This window comes from Colius striatus, chromosome Z (assembly GCF_028858725.1).
Source record: "Colius striatus isolate bColStr4 chromosome Z, bColStr4.1.hap1, whole genome shotgun sequence".
Classification (NCBI taxonomy): Eukaryota; Metazoa; Chordata; class Aves; order Coliiformes; family Coliidae; genus Colius; species Colius striatus.
Window position 1 is genome coordinate 25325001 of NC_084790.1, and position 20589 is coordinate 25345589.

The 20589-nt window shown below is 37.4% G+C and overlaps 1 protein-coding gene across 3 annotated transcripts in view; it reads left to right on the plus strand.

The window, feature by feature from the left end:
* Positions 1–20589, plus strand: part of SNCAIP (synuclein alpha interacting protein) — a 92946-nt gene that overhangs the window by 30820 nt on the left and 41537 nt on the right. For 2 of the 3 annotated variants that reach the window (XM_062017905.1, XM_062017908.1), the window contains exons 2-3: positions 5896–5998; positions 15082–15154. In XM_062017905.1, coding sequence (XP_061873889.1) covers positions 5942–5998; positions 15082–15154 — 130 coding nt within the window. In that variant the 5' untranslated portion in view covers positions 5896–5941. Of the gene's footprint in view, positions 1–2748; positions 2855–5895; positions 5999–15081; positions 15155–20589 lie in introns of all 3 variants that reach the window. The other variant, XM_062017906.1, reaches the window with a different exon arrangement.

Genomic DNA, 20589 nt, shown 5'->3' on the forward strand with positions numbered 1-20589 from the left:
TGCTGCCTGCTCTAGCAGTCTCCTCATTCACTGAGTTAATTGACATGCAGCAAGTTATCACCTTTATGGCCTTGTTCTTGTCTGCTATGCTTTGAGATGAATAAGGTGATGGCCATGGACTTCACAATACAAAGCATCAGGACTGTCTTTTAAAGCATTCCCACATGGACTTTTCTTCCTCCTCAAAAAGAACACCAGCTTCTAGGGACTGTTTGTGTGAAACTTTTTTGAGACTGTGTGGTGACAGAAATCCAAGGCTTAATCTACCTTAAAAAAAAAGACATCTGTGAACAATGTAAGCATTTCATCTGTAGATGACGCAGGCCATCAGTTAGAGTGCAGTTCTAGTGTTTGCAGAAATCAATGGATTTGTTCCCTGTATCTAATAGTTCATTGCTTTTTAAAAAGTTATTATTTTACTGGCAATTACTTTCTTTGTCTTATTTTTGTCATTCACCTAATGTTATTGAATATTTTTCAGTAACAGGATTTGAATTCAGACAACTAGGTTTAGCTGAGGACAGCAGCAAAGGAAATCTGTGATTTCGAAAAAAGATAAGGATTGTTGCTTGAAAGGAAAATCCTGGTTTGTTTTGTGGGGTTTTTTACTGTATTTTGCAACCTAATCACTGTTTACTATCTGTTGCAAAGCAACATATGCAGTATGTTATTATACTATTTCTACTATTACCGTACTTCTGAGTGGTAATTTATAGCTGGATGATTTCTCCTAGTGGAACTATTTCATGAAAACCCACATTTTCTTGAGTACATATGAGTGATATTTATGTGATTCACTTCTTTTAGTTGTGAATTCTAAGAGCAGCTCGGATTTTTTACCTATAAAAATGTATATGTATGTCTCTCGGCAAGCCAAAGGGCCAGACAAAAAAAAATCACCTTTTTGGGGTTAAAATTTTGTGGATTATTTAATGACTAAATTCCAAAATACCATTAGGAAAACTGATCAGTGAAATGTCAGACATTTCTGCTGGCAGGCTAGAAAGTCATCTATATTGCTTTGCTGTTGATGCTAGAAATACATTATTCATCTCAAGTCATCCATTGCTGGCAGTTGCAATTTTGCTTGTAATTATTTTTACCTTGAACTTGACCAGTTGTGCTTATGATTTGCTTGTGAATGCTATTCAGATTGTTTATACTTGTAGTGATATGCTAGATTCAGCCATTGCAAAGGTCTCAAAGTAGTCACAATTCTGAGTACTATCCTTACCATATGGTTTGCATTATACATAGCTCTACTATGTTAAATTGTATCCAAAAAAGAGCACCTTTTGAATAAGACTCAAAGTACAGTAATGGGAAAATTTATTTGGGCATAGTATTTGTCCTGCGGTGCCATCCAGTTTTGCCTCACCCTCAAGAAAAAAAATGAAAATCTTATAGCAAACAGAATGCATAAGTCTCTCACCTTTTCTTTACATATAACTGAGCACTATCTTCAGAAAGATAACTTTTCCATAGAGAAAATGTGTTAGTTTTGGTTACCAACTTTCTCCTCAGTCTTCACCTGTTGTGTAGTCTTTACGTTTTGAGAAGATGGCAGAAACGTTTTGGGGTGGACTGGCATTATGTGTCTTGTACATCTGTCAGTGAAATGGTGTCCTTTCGTCAGCTGTGGATGGATGTGGCATTTTTTTGCCTCAATGGCTTCATACAGTTTAGAACTAAAAGATAAGTTTGAAAAGTTAAGATCTTTTTATTCTAAAATCTTGTGGTAGCCAGGAATAGTAGTACTTTTATTAAAGCTATGGGGCTTTCTGTTATCTGAATAAATCAACTTTAATTGCAAAGTAAAAATTGTAGGTCACTTTTTTTATTCTGGCTTATTATGTGGCATGTTTAGAGTAGCTTTATTTATCTCTTCCATTGATTTTTAAACATACTAAGTGGATTTTTAAAAATACATTTAATTCCAGTGAAAATTGAAATACACTGAAGCTTTGGTTTGGTTTTAGGTTGTTTGTAATACAGCCCATATATGTCTTTAACCTTTAAACTTTTATATTTTAATTCTCTTTCTTATTTCATACATGTATCTCTTTATGAAATTATACTGGGTAGATTCTACAATCCAGTAATTTGTGTGGGACAATACATGTACATTTGGTTTTTATCTTGCTTCTAAAACTGGCTTAAGATTTTGATTTAAATTGGTATCAGTAGTCATGCTTATAAACTGACAAATAGTCTTTACGTCTGTGGAGGAACACTGTGATGGGATGACCTTGAGTGGTCAGATGCCTACCCAACTGCTCTCTCATTCCCGCTCCTGAATAGGACCAGAGGAGAAAACAAGATTTAAAAGTTCATAGGTTGAGATCAAGACAGTGAGGTTCAGCAATCACAATTACAGGCAAAACAGTCTCAACTTGAGGAAAATTAATTCAATTTATTGAAAATTAAAAATAGAGTAGGATAGTGAAAAACAAAACCAGAAGCTAAAACAGCTTCCCCCCATCTCTCCCTTTCCAGATTCAACTTCATTCCTTTGTTCTTGAATCCTCTAGACTCTCCTCCCTGAATAGCACGGCAGGACAGGGAATGCGGTTTGCATTCAGTTCATCACATGTTTTCTCTGCCAGTCTTTCCTGTTCATGCTATTCCCTTGCTCCTGCATGGGTCTTTTCCATGGTCTTTTCAGGAACAGACTGCTCCAGTGTGGGTCCCCCATGGAGTCACAAGTCCTGTCAGCAAACCTGATCCAACATGGGCTTCTCTCCACAGGTTCACAGGTCCCACCAGGAGCCTGCTCGAGCATGGGCTTCCCACGGGATCACAGCTTCTTTTGGGCATCCATCCACTCCAGTGTGGGCTCCTCCCCAGGCTACAGGTGGGTCTCAGCTCCACTGTTGCCTCCATGGCTGCAGGGGAAGGACCTTACCATGGGCTGCAGGGGAAACCTCTGCTCCTGGCCTGGAGATCCTCCTCACCACCTTCTTCACTGCCCTTGGTATATGCTGAGTTGTTTCTCACATTCTCACTCCTGGCTGCTGTTGTGCTGCAGGTTTTCCCCCTTCTTAAATATGTCATCATGGAGTGCTGCCACTGTTGCTAATGGGCTCACCGCTCGCCAGTAGCTAGTCTATCTTGGAGCCATCTGGCATTGGCTGTATTAGAAATGGGGATTTCAGCCACAGCTTCTGGCATCTTCTCACAGAAGCCACTCCTGTAACTCCCCACTACCAAAACCTTGCCGTGCAGACTCAATGCAATGACTGCAGTTTGCCGCAAGTAAACTGTAACGTCAACCAAATGCAATATATAAAAGCATAAACCTCTAAAAAATGTATTGAAATTCAATGTTTCTGTTAAGAAAGTAAAATCTCTAATGTGGGAAAGAATTCGTAGACTTGAATGTGTCATATTTTTTCATGTTTATGATTAGTTTAATGTTATAGCTGTTTCTGTTTTCTCATATCAAGTTGGACGGAGGTCTTTATACTGTTTTTAGCTTTTTGTAGCCATATCCTTTACCACTGCTCCACTCAAGTCTAACAGCCACAATTAACCGAGCTATCTGAGGTCATTCTTGCATGCTGCTGATGCCATGAAGAAGCCAGTCAGGACTCAACAGCCAATGTGACTATTAAGCTGATATTGTTTATTGCAGCACTGGGGAACACGGGAGATTTCTCCACCAAACTTGCCCACCTCAGCCATTGGATTTTCAGTTTATATTTACAGCAAACATGAATATTCATTGCATTTCCAGGAAAGGGCCCACACATAGTCCGGTCTTGGTCCACCCAAGTTACACCTCTGTTACTCCTCTTTTGGTGTCTTCGTGTCTTCTCGCCTTCTTTGGTGGTCGCTGGGGGTCACTGCTGAATTAAGATGGGAGTCTTCCTTGCAGTGTACTTTTCACCTCTGAGTCTTTGACATTTGTCCAAACCACAGAACAGGAGAAAACTATAGAACTGACCTAATGATCTGTCATCCTAAGCAATAGCTTTGCCATCCTAAGCACTAGCTCTGTCATCTCTAGATAGTAGTTCTGTTTACAACTAAACGACAGAATTGGCCTTGTGGTTATCAGTGCTAAGCAATAGTAACTTTGTTTAGGAACACACCAGCCTTGAAACTGGGTGCTAAGCAATAGTTGTATTACAAGAAACAGCTGTGTCATTCTAATAGCTCTGTTTGTGGGCTTACAGGACTAGCAATTTCATAAAATTATATGTGTGATTTTTTAACTAATATTGTAAGTTTTAATAAGCAAGCTTCCATAACCTAAACTTACCTATCTATCTATGAATCACTGCCTTCTTCCCTACTTTCTCCTCCCCAAGAGTTCCTTCTTTTTCATATTGGTAGGAGCAGAAATATCTTAATACATTAAAAAAAATCCATGCACTTTTTTTTAAACTTTTTTTTTCTATCAAAGAGAAAATTATGCTGAATAGTCCCTTACTTTCAGTGACTTGGTGAGAAATAAAAATTTGCTTTACCAGCTCTTTCAGCTTAAAACCATAGATTTGTCTTTTCCTGCTGCTTCTAACAACATTTCAAGAACAGGTGTGTTAAAATCAGCTTTGTGCTTGGGTGGAGAGTTGTGGAAGAGATTAATGATTGAAGTTTTGTTTGCCAGTAACACCTGCAGAAAAGCATTTTGTTCCAATCCCTTATGCTAGGATATTCTTAACTGCATGAGAATGTATCATGTGGTGATTTTATTTAGACTTACACAGCTGACTTCATTATTCATAAACATATTTCTTGTCAGTTTTTGTATAAGTAAACTGCACTTGTATTATTTTTTTTTCCTTCAGGCATTTCCTTTAGTTATGAATAAGTACTAAAATGGTTTAATTTGTTTCCAATACTTAACACATACATAGTGTTTCACATTATTCAAACATGTATTATGCTATTCTTTTTCAGCTTCCTTTTAAATAGCTTTTTTTCCACTTCTACTTCTGTAGTACTTGTCTGTAGTGATAATGCACACCTTCGTTCTAGTTAGGATTAAGTAATGAGGGTTTTATTGTCTGTAATCTTCTGGTTGTTTAAGCTGCAGTTTGTTCACAATTACATGTTGCCTTTTTCAGCCAAATTTCTTACTTTGCAGGAGAGTTTTCTTTTTCCTTTGCTGTGAGGAAGCGGTTGAGCCCCCTTATAATCAGTGTACATTGATAGAATTCTGGTTTTGCCTATTACTATTTTGGGGGAAGTGCGCTTGTAGACTGAGGAGAGATAAATCATCCATCTGTAAAGCACTGACTGCATTGTGTGTTAGTCAGCTCTTAAATGAAGATAAAGTGCAATAGGATTTTGTTTCCTCGGCACAGCGTGATTCTTGGTTCTTTTCTACCGTCTTGAGCAGAGGGAAACTATAGTAACAGAAGTTGCTGTGTTCAGGACAGCAAAGTGATAGCAATCCTTGCAAGAAGTTACATCATTAACACAGCTATGGCTGTGTTTCCTCGGCACAGCGTGATTCTTGGTTCTTTTCTACCGTCTTGAGCAGAGGGAAACTATAGTAACAGAAGTTGCTGTGTTCAGGACAGCAAAGTGATAGCAATCCTTGCAAGAAGTTACATCATTAACACAGCTATGGCTTCAGGGTCGTGAGGGTGCTTGACACCTATGCTGAACTTCTGGAAGGATCAAGTAATGCTGAATCAAATATTTTACTTCCAATTCAAGTACCACTTATCTATTCTCCCTAAAAAATGAAATGGCTTTGTCACGATATGCAGAGTAGAGATTGTAAATCATATTGAGTTTTTAAGATTAAATTATGATTAAATTAAATTATGAGAGATATTACTCTACAAGTTAAATGTTTTCAGTAATCTAGCAAATATATGAAACCATTTCTGTGTGATTTTGGCTCTTTAGTAGACAATCCGTTTCTCTTTTCTTAATTAGGTCTTTACAACTGCAGTGACTCACCCAAAATGTCCATAGAATAATAATGGAAGCCCCTGAATACCTTGATTTGGATGAAATAGATTTTAGTGATGATATATCGGTAAGTACAAGTCTTATTTTATTTGTTCAAGTTGAGACAGTCTTCTATATCTCACTCCTGATATAACAAACAACACAATTGTTAGAAACCATGCTCCTTTTTACCCCATATACAGAAATGTTTAAACAGGTTGACTCTAGAGTAAAATAACTTGTTTTGTAAAGGAAGTTTCCATTAAGCTTGAAAGGAAAACTTGATTCCTCTTCCTCAGGTGGTAAAAATGACTTGCAAATAAAAATTAAGAAATAATTTTATTTCTGGGTTGCTTATCTGCTCTGTTGTTTTGAGTGATATGTGCTCTAATGTTAGCCTTGAACATCACAATAATAAGTTTACCATTTTTTAATTTAATGTATTTCAGTTGTAAAAAAACTCCCACTTCTTTCCCCTCTGGATTGCTCCTCTTTCATGTACGTAGTTACTCTGCCCTTTCCACCAGTAGCAGTCTCCAAATACAGCAAGATTTAATGCAGAAATGTGATGTAGTTATGTGATGTAGTATGTGGTAGAGTTGAGAAAGCGGCAGAAAAAGAAATACAGGGGTTCATTGACAACACTGATTCCTAGTCTTACAACTATTACAACTACAGCTGTTAATTGTGAGCAAAAATGCTGTTCATCTACATTGCTTGTGGGTCTTATAGGAATCACTGGGACAGTATATTCTATTACTGATGATACTCTATTGCCAGCATTTCTGCTTTTTGTGTCATAAAGTTGCTAATATGTTAAATGTCTGTTAACAATGGACTTGAATTCATAAATTAAATCCACTAAAAGAGAATCTGTTAGTTCCCTTTTCAGATCAATGACAGTGTGCCACCATCTCCTTCCACATTTTTCATGTTTTCGTAGTTTTATTCCTTTGTTTTTTTTCACAAAGGGTTTGGTTTTCCCTTTAGTATTTGATACTCTTGTTTAATTCTAAAACATTCCAGATGCTTTATTTGCAGACAAATTCCTTTTGGAAAGGACTTTTTTTTTACCTATTGCAATGTTGAGTTTTTATTAAAGAGAAATATGGCAAATACCCAAAATATTACAAGATAATGAGCCAATCTTGAGTGAATTTCTTATTCTGGGCAACTTTGTTTTTACTACTGTTATATACTAGATCATGTCCTGGTATCTGTTTCTATGCTCAGTTTTGAAAAACTGTAAAACATAGTAGATGTAACCTCTCCATGTGTCTCCCATTGTGGCTGTTGCTGCATACTGGTGGGTTAGGTTTCTCACTTTTCCACTAAACAGCTCAGGCTGCTTGTTTTAATAGGTTGTTCTTTCATTGGACACTGAACGCTGAATAAAAAAACAGCACAAATTGTAGCAGTTTTACTCCCTGCTTTAGCAGGTAAGATAACAAAGGATTTGTTGCCAGAATCCAGATTAACAAGAGAATTCATGGTTATTCTAGTGCTCTACTCATATCTCACCATATACATTTTAGAGATATCTGATCTTCATGTTTATCATTAGCTTGCATTGGAAAGAGCAGCTGCACGCCATCAGTGTTAGCAATTTATATGGTTCTCTATTCACCTTCTATTGTAGTGCAGAAAAGTATGAACTAAAAGTAATGGCAGCAAGAAGGCTGTTAAATTGATGCATTCATAAATGTACCTGAGTTAGAAAGCCCTGTGTACAGTCCATATCTTTGTAGAACATTTAAGCTAAAATGAACAAAATGTAACAGACATAAAAAATAAACAGGATTTTATTGTCAAAAGGCAAATAGATATGTAAATGGTTTTGATTTCTTTCTTTTTTGTTTGTTTGGTTTCTGTTTCTGTTGCATTTGTACATAAGAAAATAAAACTGTACATTTCTCCAGTGTCATAGATTCATATGATTTTAGTTGGAAGGGATTTTCAAAGGTCATCTAGTTCCAACTCTCCTGCCATGGGCAGGGACATGTTCCACTAGGTCAGGTTGCTTAAAGCCCAGTTGTGGTAGGTTGACCTTGAGTGAGCACTGGCCAAGCCACTCTATCACTGCTCTTCCATCAACAAGGTGAGAAGAAAAGTATAACAAAAGTATAACAAAAAGCTTATGGATCAAAGACAGGGAGATTATTTACCAATTACTGTCACAGGGGAAAAAAAGTCTTGATTTAGGGATAATAATTTGATTTATTGCTGGTGAAACAGTGTAGGACAATGAGAAAAAAAGAACAAATCTTAAAAGATCTTCCCCCAACCCATCCATTCTTGCCCGGCTGACTTCACCCACCTCCCTGCTTTGACAAGCCCAGGGGGATGAGGGGAATGGGGATCGTGTTTGATCCATCACATGTCTCTGTTGCTCCTTCCTCCTCCTGCTCTTCCCATGCTCCAGTGTGGGCAGACAAGCCTCCACAAACTTTTCCAATGTGAGTTCTTCTCAAAGGCTGCAGTTCTTCATGAGCTGCTCCAGTGTGGGTCCTTTCTACGAAGTGCTGTCCTTCAGGAACAGACTACTCCAATGTGGGTCCGCTGTGAGTTCTGATACCAAACCTGCTCCAGAGTTGAGCTCCTCTCCACAAGCCACAGCTCCTGTCAGGAGTCTGCTCCAGCACAGGTTCTCTAGAGGCTGCAAGTTCAGTTCCTTCAGGGCACATCCACTTGATCCAGCATGAAGTCCTCTGTGGGCTACAGGGTGGATATCTGTTCCACCATGGTGTTCTCCATGGGCCACAGGGAAATCTGTACTTCAGTGCCTGGAACATGTCCTTCCCATCCTTCTTCATTAACTAAGATGTCTGCATTGTTGTTTCACATTTTCTCATTTCGCTCTCCCAGCTGCTGTTTTACAATGTTTTTTAGCCTTTCTTAAACACATTATATCAGAAGTGCTACCAACAAAGTTGCTGGGCTCAGCTTCAGCTAGTGATGGGTCCATTTTGGAGCTAGCTGGAAGTGGCTCTATCACACATGAGGACAGCCACAAGTGTCTTCTCACAGAAGCAGCTACCCTGCTAGTTTACCATGTAAACCTAATACAATAAGCAGCATCCACCTCTTCTCTGGACAATCTGTTCCAGTGTCTCACCACCCTCATTGTAAATAAATTGGTCTTTATATTCAATCTGAATTGACTCTTTTTCTCTTGCCTCTTGTCCGGTCACTACAGACCTTGGTAATCAGTCTGTCTGTAGTTTTCTTATAAGCCCCCTTTATATATTGAAAGGCCACAATAAGGTCTCACCAGAGCCTTCTCTTCTTCGGGCTGAACAACCACAACTCTCAGGTTTTCTTCATAGGAAAGATGTCCCAGCCCTCTCACAATTTTTATGTCCCTCCTCTGAACCCACTGCAATGGATCTCAGTGCTTCTTGTTCTGGGAAATCCAGAGCTGGAGGCAATACTATAGGTGAGGTCTCCTGAGATCAGAGCTGAGGGGAGAATCACCTCCCTTACCTTGCTGGACACCCTTCTTTATGTGTAGCCTAGTATTCAGCTGGGCTGCGAGTGTATGTTGCCAGCATATGTCCAATTTCTTATCCATCAGTACCTCCAAGTCCTTCTCTGCAGGGCTGCTCTCAGTCCTCCAGTCAGTGTTGATACGGGTGGTTGCCCTGATTCAGGTGCAGGACTTTGTCCTCATTGAACTTCCTGAGATTTGTCTGGGCCTGATCCTCAAGGCTGTCAGGGTCTTTCTGAATGACATCCCTTCCCTCGAAAGAATCAACATCACCACTCAGCTTGGTGACATGTGAAAACTTTCTGAGGGTGCATTCAATCCATCTCTCTATGTTATTGATGGAAGATATTAAATAGTACTGGTTTCAGTATGCGCTCAAAGACACCACTCAGTAGTAGTTTCCACTTGGAGATTGAACCTTTGACTGTAACAAGTTGTACATGGACAATTTCTTATCCATCTAACTATCCATGGGTCAAACCCATATCTCTTCAATTTAGAGGCAAAGATGTTGTGCAGGCTTGAGACGAAGGCCTTAAGTTGAGGTAGATGACATCCATAGCTCCTGACATTCCATCATACAAGGCAGCTAGATTAGTCAGGCACAATTTGCTCCTTGTGAAGCTATGTTGGCTGCCTCTAATCACCTCTCTGTCATCAATACATTTCAACATAATTTCTATAGTCTTACTGGGCACTGAGATAACTGTCTCCTTGGTAATTCCCAAGATCCTTTCTAGTCTTGTAAAAATGGATATGAGACTTGCTTTTTTCAAATCACTGGAGACTTCACCCAACTGACATGACTTTTCAAATATGATTGAGGGTGATTTAGCAGCTGTATCTACCAATTACCTCAGGGCCCTGTAATGCAAATATGATGCTTATTTTGCAAAATAAGATGATAGTATTCCAGATCCATTTGATATGGTATATCTCAGTGTAGTTTAAGCAGCAGAACAGGTTTATGAGACTCTCATTTACATTAAACAAAAATATTATGTCTGCAATTATTTTAAGCAGACAAACTTAATATTTTCATTTATTTCTTAATAACTTGTCACAGAAAGGAAGAAAAAAATGTGGTCTTTAAGTTACAGTAAATGATAAATACACTTTAAAAAATATGTTTAAAATTTCCCCTTTTTCCCATTAGTACTCTTGGTTTTGTGCATAAATTTATTCCTGCTTCTAAGTTATATGCTGTGATTATAGTTACCTGAAAGTTTCTTAATCCTTTAATCAAAATGCAGGATTTCTATGACACTACACTTGGACACTGTGCAAATCGAAACTATTTTATTTCTTGATTTGCAGAAATAACACCAAATAACCTAGTCATAACTATGGCTGTTGATGCTAGATATTTATAAACTATTGGGGTTTGAACTGTTTTTTCTGATCATTCTAATAGCTCTGCATGAATAATATGAATGTGAATAGAGCCTTCTGTCAACCTTCCTGGGCTATCAAAATAGCTGGGTCACCTCTCAGGCTCACACAGGTGTATAGGTGACACATAGCTAGGCATTGGCCACCCAGCAACCAGAACTTGAAGGCTCAGCATGAACAATCCTGTATATCTGTGCTGGCACAGTTACTAACTGCAGTGGGTTGATTTATTTCCCATCCAGCTGATGAACTCATTAATAATTATCTTTTTTTCCTCTCTCCTGTTTCAGAATGAAACAAAATGCAGATAGCCAGTAAAATATTCATGGAACTTGAATTCAGATAGACACTTTTTATCTTTAAAGGTGTTAGTGTCTATATAAAGTTAAATGGAAGAATAATATGTGAGATTTCAGTATAAGATACTGTAAACAGTACATAAAATAAATAAGCTAACTAGTACTCCAAAGATGCTGATCACAGCCATTAAATAAGAAGTCGTTTATGAGGAAGTATTATTTCTCACATACAGTGTGAGAAACTGGATCTTTTTCCTCCTTTTTTTTTTTTTTTCCCCCCTGGAGCTGCTTAAATTGACAGTACTATTGAGAAAAATCTTGCAACCTCAGGCCAAGTATTGTTGCTTTACTTGTTCTTCATGTAGCTTGCTACTCCCAGATAAGTATCTAGGAAAAAGAGTGCTGTTGCACAGTTATAATTAAGCAAATGTAATATAAATATATTAATTTAATGGGATTGGAATGGTAATGAAATAGTTTATTTTCCGTTATAGCAAATAAACTGAAAGGAGACAGTTAAATGGCTTCCAGTAATAACACCCAGAAACAAATTAGCTATAATGAAAAAAGCTATCGGTTCCTTCTACCTAAATGAAAACAAAGAACTGTACATTTAAGAGTAGGACACAGATACTGGTGTCTTGATCCAGTGGAGGTGTATTTGTTGAGTTTTGACTCCAGCTGGAGCAGGACATGGTCCTAGTGTGTTGGTGGTGTCATGGTTCTGATGTTATGATTTGACTGGGAGTCACAATATGTGTTCAGGTTTGCCCTGTGACTCAATTTCAGGAGACATACAGATATTTTTCACAATAGAATGTTATTTTTTTAAACTTTTGCTTTTTATTTTACATCTTTGTACTATTTTCTATATTTCTATGCTACTACTTGTGGTGCAGTATTTCTTCTTTCTGATACTTCTCAGACATGTGTGAGTCTGCAAGTGGCAGACAAGTGCAGCAAAAGACAGCCTTACTAGACATAGGCAGTTTTTTCCTCATCTCTTGGGTTTAAAATTCATTGCAATAAAAATTGAGAATTATGTGAAATATAACAGGTTAAAATTTGCATTGATTCACATTCTGAAGTGCAGTTTTATATAATGAATAAATGTTTGGTGTAGTAAGGAAGGTTCCATTTTCCCCTGAATCAATAGTGTCTGTTGAAAATTGTCAATATCTTGCATATACATGGAATACCTGTTACTGCTTCTTGTATCTTGTTTGCTGTTGATACTTTTCTTCCATCTTCCAAATTTCTTAAGGGATGCACTGACATATTCACTATTTTAGGTTTGACATGGGCATGTCTTAAATGCAGAAGAAGAACTAAAACCTCAAACAGCAATTAAAAATACCATTAAATGCCATTATCCTAGGGAGAAGCCCTTAGGTTTTTATACCGAATTTCAGTGTTACCACAACACACTTTAATTAAATGCCAAAGATCACAGTAAGCATTGACTAATGGAGCAACATGATGTGCTTAGCTCTCACATTGTCACTTATGACTTTGAGCATAGCCCTCAAATCTGATTGACTTGGTTACTGTTAGGGTGAATTGTGAGATATGGCATTTAATTTTGTATGTAAAACAATTTAAAATTATTGAATGAAAAGTGGAGAATAAGTAATTTGAAATGCTATTGAGTAAGCAATGTCTAAAATTCTGTTCCAGGAAGCAGTTGCAATCTCAACCTTTTTTTGCTATCCCTCTGTGCTACTGCTAGTGACCTTGGCATTTTTGGTTTAAGAAAAGCTAAAAAACATTACTAATGATAAGAGCTGGGGCTAGATTATTGGAGAAAGTAGTTCTAAAGGGAAGAGCTTGCAGTAGGTTCTGCTTACGGTTGTGAAAGGTCCACCTTAGAGAGTAATTTTAATTTTTTCCTGGACCAAAAGCCAGTTCTCCACATTTTGACCACAAAATACAAATGGTAGAAGGACCTCAAGGACAGAGGTAAGTGGGAGGAAGTCTAATAATGAAATCAAACCAATATGATTAAAATGTGTAATTAATTTCCTAGCATTTGATAGATTTTTGGTGGTGGGAGGTGGTAACTGAATATATTTACTGCAATGTTGAAACAGTAAGAAAATCTGTTCTTCCAGGAAAGAATAGGAAAAAGACATAAGAAAAGTGGCTTTCTGTTTTTGAGGTTGCCTGACAAAATACATAGCAATGGAATACAAAAGCCCTCATTCTAATTGAATTTTAAACTGTGTAATAGTTTAAACTGCACCAGCTGGTCTTATGAAGTTACCATATTCTGTGGAGACAAGTACCTTGGATTCTCTTAAGAAAACTCCTAGACCAGTTCAACATTGCCTTCTGAGCCTTTGTGCTGCAGTAGCAAGATGTATAGCTTAACAGCTCAATCTTTATTAAACAATAACTAGAGTGAAGCACAGCACATGGTGTTTGTGCATGTGTGTGTTTAATTTGTATTAATTTGTATTTAGTGGCATCTAGCTCCCTGTCTCCGTTCTGCCTTTTGTTGCTTTAGGCTGTCACATCCTGAAGCAGTCACAGCCTTATAGACAACTGCTTGTTTAATGGGGATTTCAGTCATTGGGTAGTACTGTGAAGTGCTGCTACATATTTTAATTACTAACTTCAGGGTTGATCCTAGGAATACTTATGGGAGATTCTTGTTGTAGTTGAGCTTTCTCAATACGTCCCTGAATTGGGCCCACAAGGGAAAAAGTAAGCTGTGAGAGGTTCTTGAGGCTTAATAAAGGTAACTACAATCAATTGAGCAACAGTCTTAAACTTGTACCAGAGAAGTAAATTACTTCTGCAATTGGTCACAGGAGGTTGACTTTAGATAAAAGTAGAAGTAGATTGCCAGCTGTGCTTTAGAAGCAGATCAGACTTTGAATGACGAACTGCCAGCAAAACACAGGAAGGTGTATGACCATTTCTTTTCTGTGTGGAAAGCTCGTGGTTTTATGTGTAATTGTTTTGCTTCGTTGGTCAGTAGCAAACCATCTAAAAATATCAATTTTTTCTTTGAAATCATATGGTGTTTATATATTCTTTAAAATTTTTCAGTTGTGCTAATTCCAAATGCTTTTTTCTGTTTTAGTTTCCAATATACTGTTTTTAATAGGTTCTTTTATATGAGCAAAGCCATTGATCTTCCACAGACATAATAATTTTCATTTGCTGAACTGAAGATTCCTGTAAGATTTAAGCATTTGATAAGGAAGACTTGCTATTAAGTAACTTCATTTATATATATCAGAATGTGTAGTTTTATAACACTGGATTATATGTCTTACCAAGGGTATTCCATGGTGCATAATAAAAAGATAGTAAGGGACATATGTCATCTCTCTTTTTTAACTTTTACTGCTGAATTCAGAGAAAAACATACTGATTAATATCAGGCATATCCTGTGACATCAAAGTAATAATGCAAATTTGCTTTAATAACAGAAATGAGTCTGTCATGTGATGTGTATATACATGCGACACTCGCTGAAATCAGATTTCTGTGGTGTAAATATTCTCCCTTACTTTTACATACCAGTTTGTGAATGCCTGAATTCAAGTTTTTAAGCATGAAATATCTTGCAGTACAACACTATACTGCAATATACTAATACAGGTATATATTTGCCCAAGTGGGCAAAGTGTGACCCTCATCATTTAGTGGGAGAGCTATTTACACCTTTGATGTATTTTGCATCTCTTGGAAAGAATGGAGATATAAATATTTGTGGCTTGAATAATGATGATCTGCAAGAAAGAGAAATATGAGGTGGGGAGACACTTCTCTGTAGCTTTGAAAGTCTATTTGATATGGCTAAAGGTGAGATACAAAAGCAGATGGGATCTGCTTTTCCCATGCAACCTGAGAAGACCATCAGGCTGCTGGAAGAACCCACAGCTTGGTAGATTTTGAATGTACCCATGACTTCAGAACCTCTGAAGGTCTTACATTTTCTAAATTAATTACTTCATATACTTTATTTCCTTTTTTTACAGTATTCTGTAACTTCTCTCAAGACGATCCCAGAATTATGTAGAAGGTGTGATTCACAAAATGAAGACAGATCAGGTATGATGCCCATTTCTGTCCAGCTGTCACTTTCTAGGCTGCTTTTTATCATGTACAGCTTGGCAAAAATAGATTCTTGGCAGTGTTCTTTTGTTTTGTTTTCTCTCATTTTTGTACAGCACTTTTTTTTTTTTTTTTTAAACAGATGTTAGTTTACTGCAAGGAAAAAAAGTTCCAAAAAAGGATTTGGCTGTATACAGATAAATGTAGGGCTTCATCTCAGCAGCTCCAAACCACAGTATATGCAACAATTTACTTGAAAACCGAGAAACTATTGGTGACAAGACGTAATAATGTAGGCGCCAATGAAAAAATGTTGGATACATTTACTACCCATATGTCCATGACTGGTTTAAGGGATGATGTTTTTCCACTGTCTGTAACTAAATCAAGGATGCTGCACGATAGGATCTACTCTAAGGCATACTGTAGTAGTTAAGATTAAAGGCAAATTTTTTAGTTTAATAGTATAAACTAAATGAAGAATCATGGCGTACAGATGAGAAACATCTGGAGACCTTCCCCCTGCCCCACTGACAAAAAAATGCATTCAGTATTGTTTTTCACTCTGTAAATCAGATTAATCTGCTTTTATTTTTCTCTTCCTGATGGAGGAGAAATGAATTGGTGAGACAAGCATTTTTGTTGAGCTATGAAAAGTATATTTGACTTTCTAATATTTTAATTGAACTTTCATTAATGTTGTTTCATCAAGCACTTTTATAACAGAAATGAGAGACCTGAAATTTGTAGGATGATAGAAGGCTTTAAGAACTGTGCTGTTCTTTGGCAACTTTTGCTTATGCATTTCCTTTCAGAGCGCTGTAAAGTTCTGAGGTGTATAGCTATGTCAAAACTTGCTGAGAGATACTTCTTCTACCATAATCATTAAAAGTCAGGTCATCAGAGTCATATGCCACTGCCCCTGGCGGCAAAATGAAGCAAAGCTCTCCTTACCATACTTGTTTGCCATGTTTCTGCCTGCACAGGGTGCAGCAGTGATGCATACACAGTAGGGAAATGGAAAAGACCTCTGATTCATGCCCCTCAATTTGCCCTATCTCATTCCACCCCAATCTTCCACCATCCTCCCCTCCATATTCCTCCCATCTTCCCCCATTATATCCTTTTGTTCTTGCTATGCCTTGCCCTCATCTTTTTTCTTCTTCCACCTTTCCACATCCCCTTCTTCCTCCCTTCTTCCCCTCTTGGCCCTATCCTTCCACTTTCTTCCCTTCTCCTTCCCTTTTTCCCCACCCTCTTTCTCCTCACTCTCTCTCCATTCTCCCATTCTCACCTGATTTCTATACATCACTTTTACCTCCATTCTTCCCTCATTCCTTCTCCTTCCCTCACTTCTCCCCCCTTTCTTCTCTTCATTCTTCCCTGCCATTCTGTGAGGGTGAGAGATCCCTGGCACAGGCTGCACAGGGAGGGTGTGAACTCTCCTCTGGAAGTTTTCAACACTCAACTGAATGCGTTCCTGTTCAGCCTGCTCTAGGTGATCCTGCTTGAGTGGGAGGTTGAACTGGATGATCTCTAGAGGTCCCTTCCAACCAAAATGATTCTATGATTCTCCTCACCATTCATCCTTGCATTGCTCCTCACATTCCTTACACCATTCTTTCCCCTATTCCTCCTCCCATTTTTCTTACCCCATGCTCCCAACCATTCTCTCTACCATTCTTCCTAGTGTTTTTCCCACCTGTTCTCCTTACCATTCTTCATCCCCATTCTCCTCACTATTAAACTCACCACTGTTTTACTCAATTTCCTCAGAACTTAGCTTTTCTGCCCCAACATTCTTTCATCCTCAGTCTTTCCCACCAGTCTTTCCCTTGTTTTTTCTTCCAGTCTCCCCAGCTAATCTTTCCCAATCTTCTCACCATTCTTCATGACCATTCTTTCTCACAGTCTTCTCACCATTTCTGTTTCCTGCCATTTACAGGTGCTTGGTTTTTGCCCACTTCATTCTCCACCCCGTGTCCCCTCATCTCTTCCACATTCCCATCACCTGTCATTTTATTCCAGGTGCCATGTCCTCCTCTCTTTGCCTTTTGGGATTAGCAGCTGATCATAGGGCGGCATTATCTTGTTATGTTAATAGAAAGAGTTGAAGCCACTCATTCACTCAGCTGCTCCAAGATTAAGATGAATAAGAGAAGAGCAAGAATAGCTCCTGAGACTTACTTTACTGGGTGGTCTGTTTATGGGGACCACTCAGCCACAGTGGCAGCAGCATCAATATCTGTTCTCAGGAAGAGTATGTGCTTTTTAAGATTCAAATGGTAGTTGTAAAGTAAAAAGCAAACCAAACAAGAATGAAGGACTGATTATGAACTCTTTCTTAAGACCAGGGGGTATTGACAAGTTATTGTGTAGCTCTGTTGTTGCATCATCTCCTCTGCAGTTAGACTTCTTTCATTGAAGATTTTAATTACATCTGCACTTATTTGTTGTTTTGAAAAAGAGTTGACAGAAGCAAGTACAGACATTGCTGGAAGATAGTAGTAGCACTGTGTGTCTGCCAGTGAAAATTGATTCACAGCTTTGTTTAAAAGTCTTGAGTCAAAAAAGAGGTCTTTAGCATTGCTAATAGTAATGGCAAACGGGAAACAGTAATAAAATCTATTTTTTCTCTTTATCACTTAATGAGTTTTGGTGAATTGGAAATAGTACAAAAATCTACTCCTTTTTTTAAGTCTCTTGATCATTGAGTAAACGTATAGTGTTGAATAGAAAGGTATCACTTTATGTATCTCTGCACACTTAATAGCTGCAGACATTAAGTATCTTGAAATGTCAACAGAGCTGCATCAGTCCACGTTGTATATAAGGCCACATCTGTAGATATTTCATCATTACCTTTGATGCTATCACTTGGCTTCCTCACTGCAGACAGTTTTTAAAAAGTTCCCAGAATTATTGCTGCTATGTGCTGTTTTTGATGACAAGAGATTATTTCATAAATCTTTACTATGCATGACATTCGTACTAGTTTAAGTTGGTATTCCAATTGCAATTTAAATAGTTACATAAAGAAAAACTCAGAGGTTTTACAAAGGTCTGATCCAGCTTTCTACCTCATGTTGACTCCTGCTCAGAGGTTACATTACTTCTTTAAACCAGAGAAAAATGTGGAAGCAGAATGACGCAACAATTGTTTTTAAATAACAAACTAAAAGTTAAGCATAAGTTAGTCATAGGGTTAGATATGTCAGAACCCTAATAATCTAAAAAATAATGCTGATATTATGGAAGTCTTGCCATCCATTGTTTGCAGATAACTTTAGTAAATAGTCCTATTAATCCCATTTTCTTTCCATGTTTCATGCAAACTTTGAACAATATGTTAGCAACATATGAAAATATTTGGTTACATTGTTTTCAAATTACTTGGAGCACTTTTAAATCTAGGCAAGTATACAATGTTTACCAGTCATTGTGATTTTTTCAAGCATTTGACATAGACTACTAAGAGATTTTGGGGGATTTTTTAACTACTTCTCCCTGCCTATAACTTCTGCTCAAATGACTCTTTCTTTTGGACAAGTAGAGATTAGAAAGTCTGAGAAAATATTTCCCTATGTATAGCTTCTCCTCCCTGAAGCCTCACTGTCACCTTCCTTTATTGGACAGACTTACTGGACAGTCCTGTGGTTCCTTCCTTACAATTTTGCAAGATCATGCACTCAGTACATTCTCAGTCCTGACTCTTTTGTGTCCTTCCTTGGATTTAGGGAATTCTGACTTGAGAAAATTCCAAGAGATCCTTGTAGTCAATGTATGTGTGTCAGTACCCTCATATTACAAGGTAAAAGACTGGGGAAAAGGTGTAAGGCAGTTCCTCATTTATCCACAATAAAATGTGATTAAGGGTAGTTGTTTTCTGTGCCATCATGCTTCAAGAGGCTGAACTCTGTAGCTAGCATAATAACCACTAAGATGGGCATTGTTCTTTTTTAAAGACAAAAAATTAGTGAAATCAAAAATACTCCTAGCTAACTAATTTTTATTAAAGTATTTATTAAAGTATTAACCAACCTGCCCATTGATTTCCAGTATTGTCTGACGTAGAGTGATGAACTGAAACAGAAATCAGTCATTTATGCTTTTTTTGTTGTTGCTTTCTTAAAGCATGAAATTGATTGCTTTCTTTCTGGGCAGATGTTCTAACACCACTTGAGTAAATGGTTCAAGACATCTGTGTTCAACAAGCTTCACTGAGCCATGTCATTGTTGAAGCAGATTCTGTCAGCTATGATGACTTTCAGTTGTCATTTAAGTGTATCTCTCACATGAGGACAATATCCTGCCCTAAGTCTTTATTCAAAAGTTGATAAAAGCAAGTTCATCTCTAATCTATAGTAGTTATCCTCCGGAACTGCTCTATTAATTCCCAAAGTAACTATCATTCTCAAAATTGTTCAGAAAATTAGTTTCCTATGTGAGAAAAAGCAATAAATCAGTGAACATAAAATTGCACACAATTTCTGTCCCAAGTTCATTTGGAGGCAATGTTAAATGACAATTTCACAGAGTCTGTTGTGCTCCAAATACCTGCCACATAAATATGTCTGAAACAATACTGTATTGATTGGATAATTTCTTGGTAACATAGAAGAATTTTATCAGAAAAAAATAGTAATTAGTATGCCATGACAGTTGTGGAAGCTATATATAAGATATTTTCCTACCCCATTGTGATGTACTTGTGCTTTGTGTTTTACACATTTTATGCCACAATGACCTGCTAATTTTTCAGTATAATTTTACTTGCTACCTCCCTTTTACAGTCAGGACAAGAGTAAACCCAACTCATTAATTTTGACATTTTCTTTACCTCTTCTACATTCTCTGCTTTAGAAACAACAGCTTTTGTAGTGTCCTTCTTCAATCAAAAAAAAAAAAAAAGGAAATAATTCACTGAGGCTCCTTGTAATGTTTGAATTACCTTTGAATTACCTTGAAAAGATTCATTATTGTTTTAAAATATTAATTATTATTTACCCTGTTAACCTTTACTTTCTTCTTTAGAGTGGCTTCAAGTTCCACTTAAATGGAAACCCTATCTATTCTTATCTGTTCGGGGTTGTTCTTTCATTCAGGTTCTCATGTTTTAGAGCTTAAAAACCTTAAAATATAGTCCTAGAAGTTATTAATGTATTAAAACTGTAAAACAGTGCCACCTTCAGTTAACATTGTTAAATATTATTTCATTTAAATTAATAAAACAGTAAATAGATATTCAGACCTGGTTTTGCTTAAAGGGTCATTTGTTCCTTCATCTCTTGGAGCTCCAGTGTTGCTGTCAGTGTTGGAGATAAATTGGTGTTAAAAACCATGAGCGAGTTTCTGAAAGTTTCACTAGTGTAGACATCACCTCTGTGTCTGTATGCAAAGTCAGAATCACAGTGCTTTAAATGGGCCTGGAA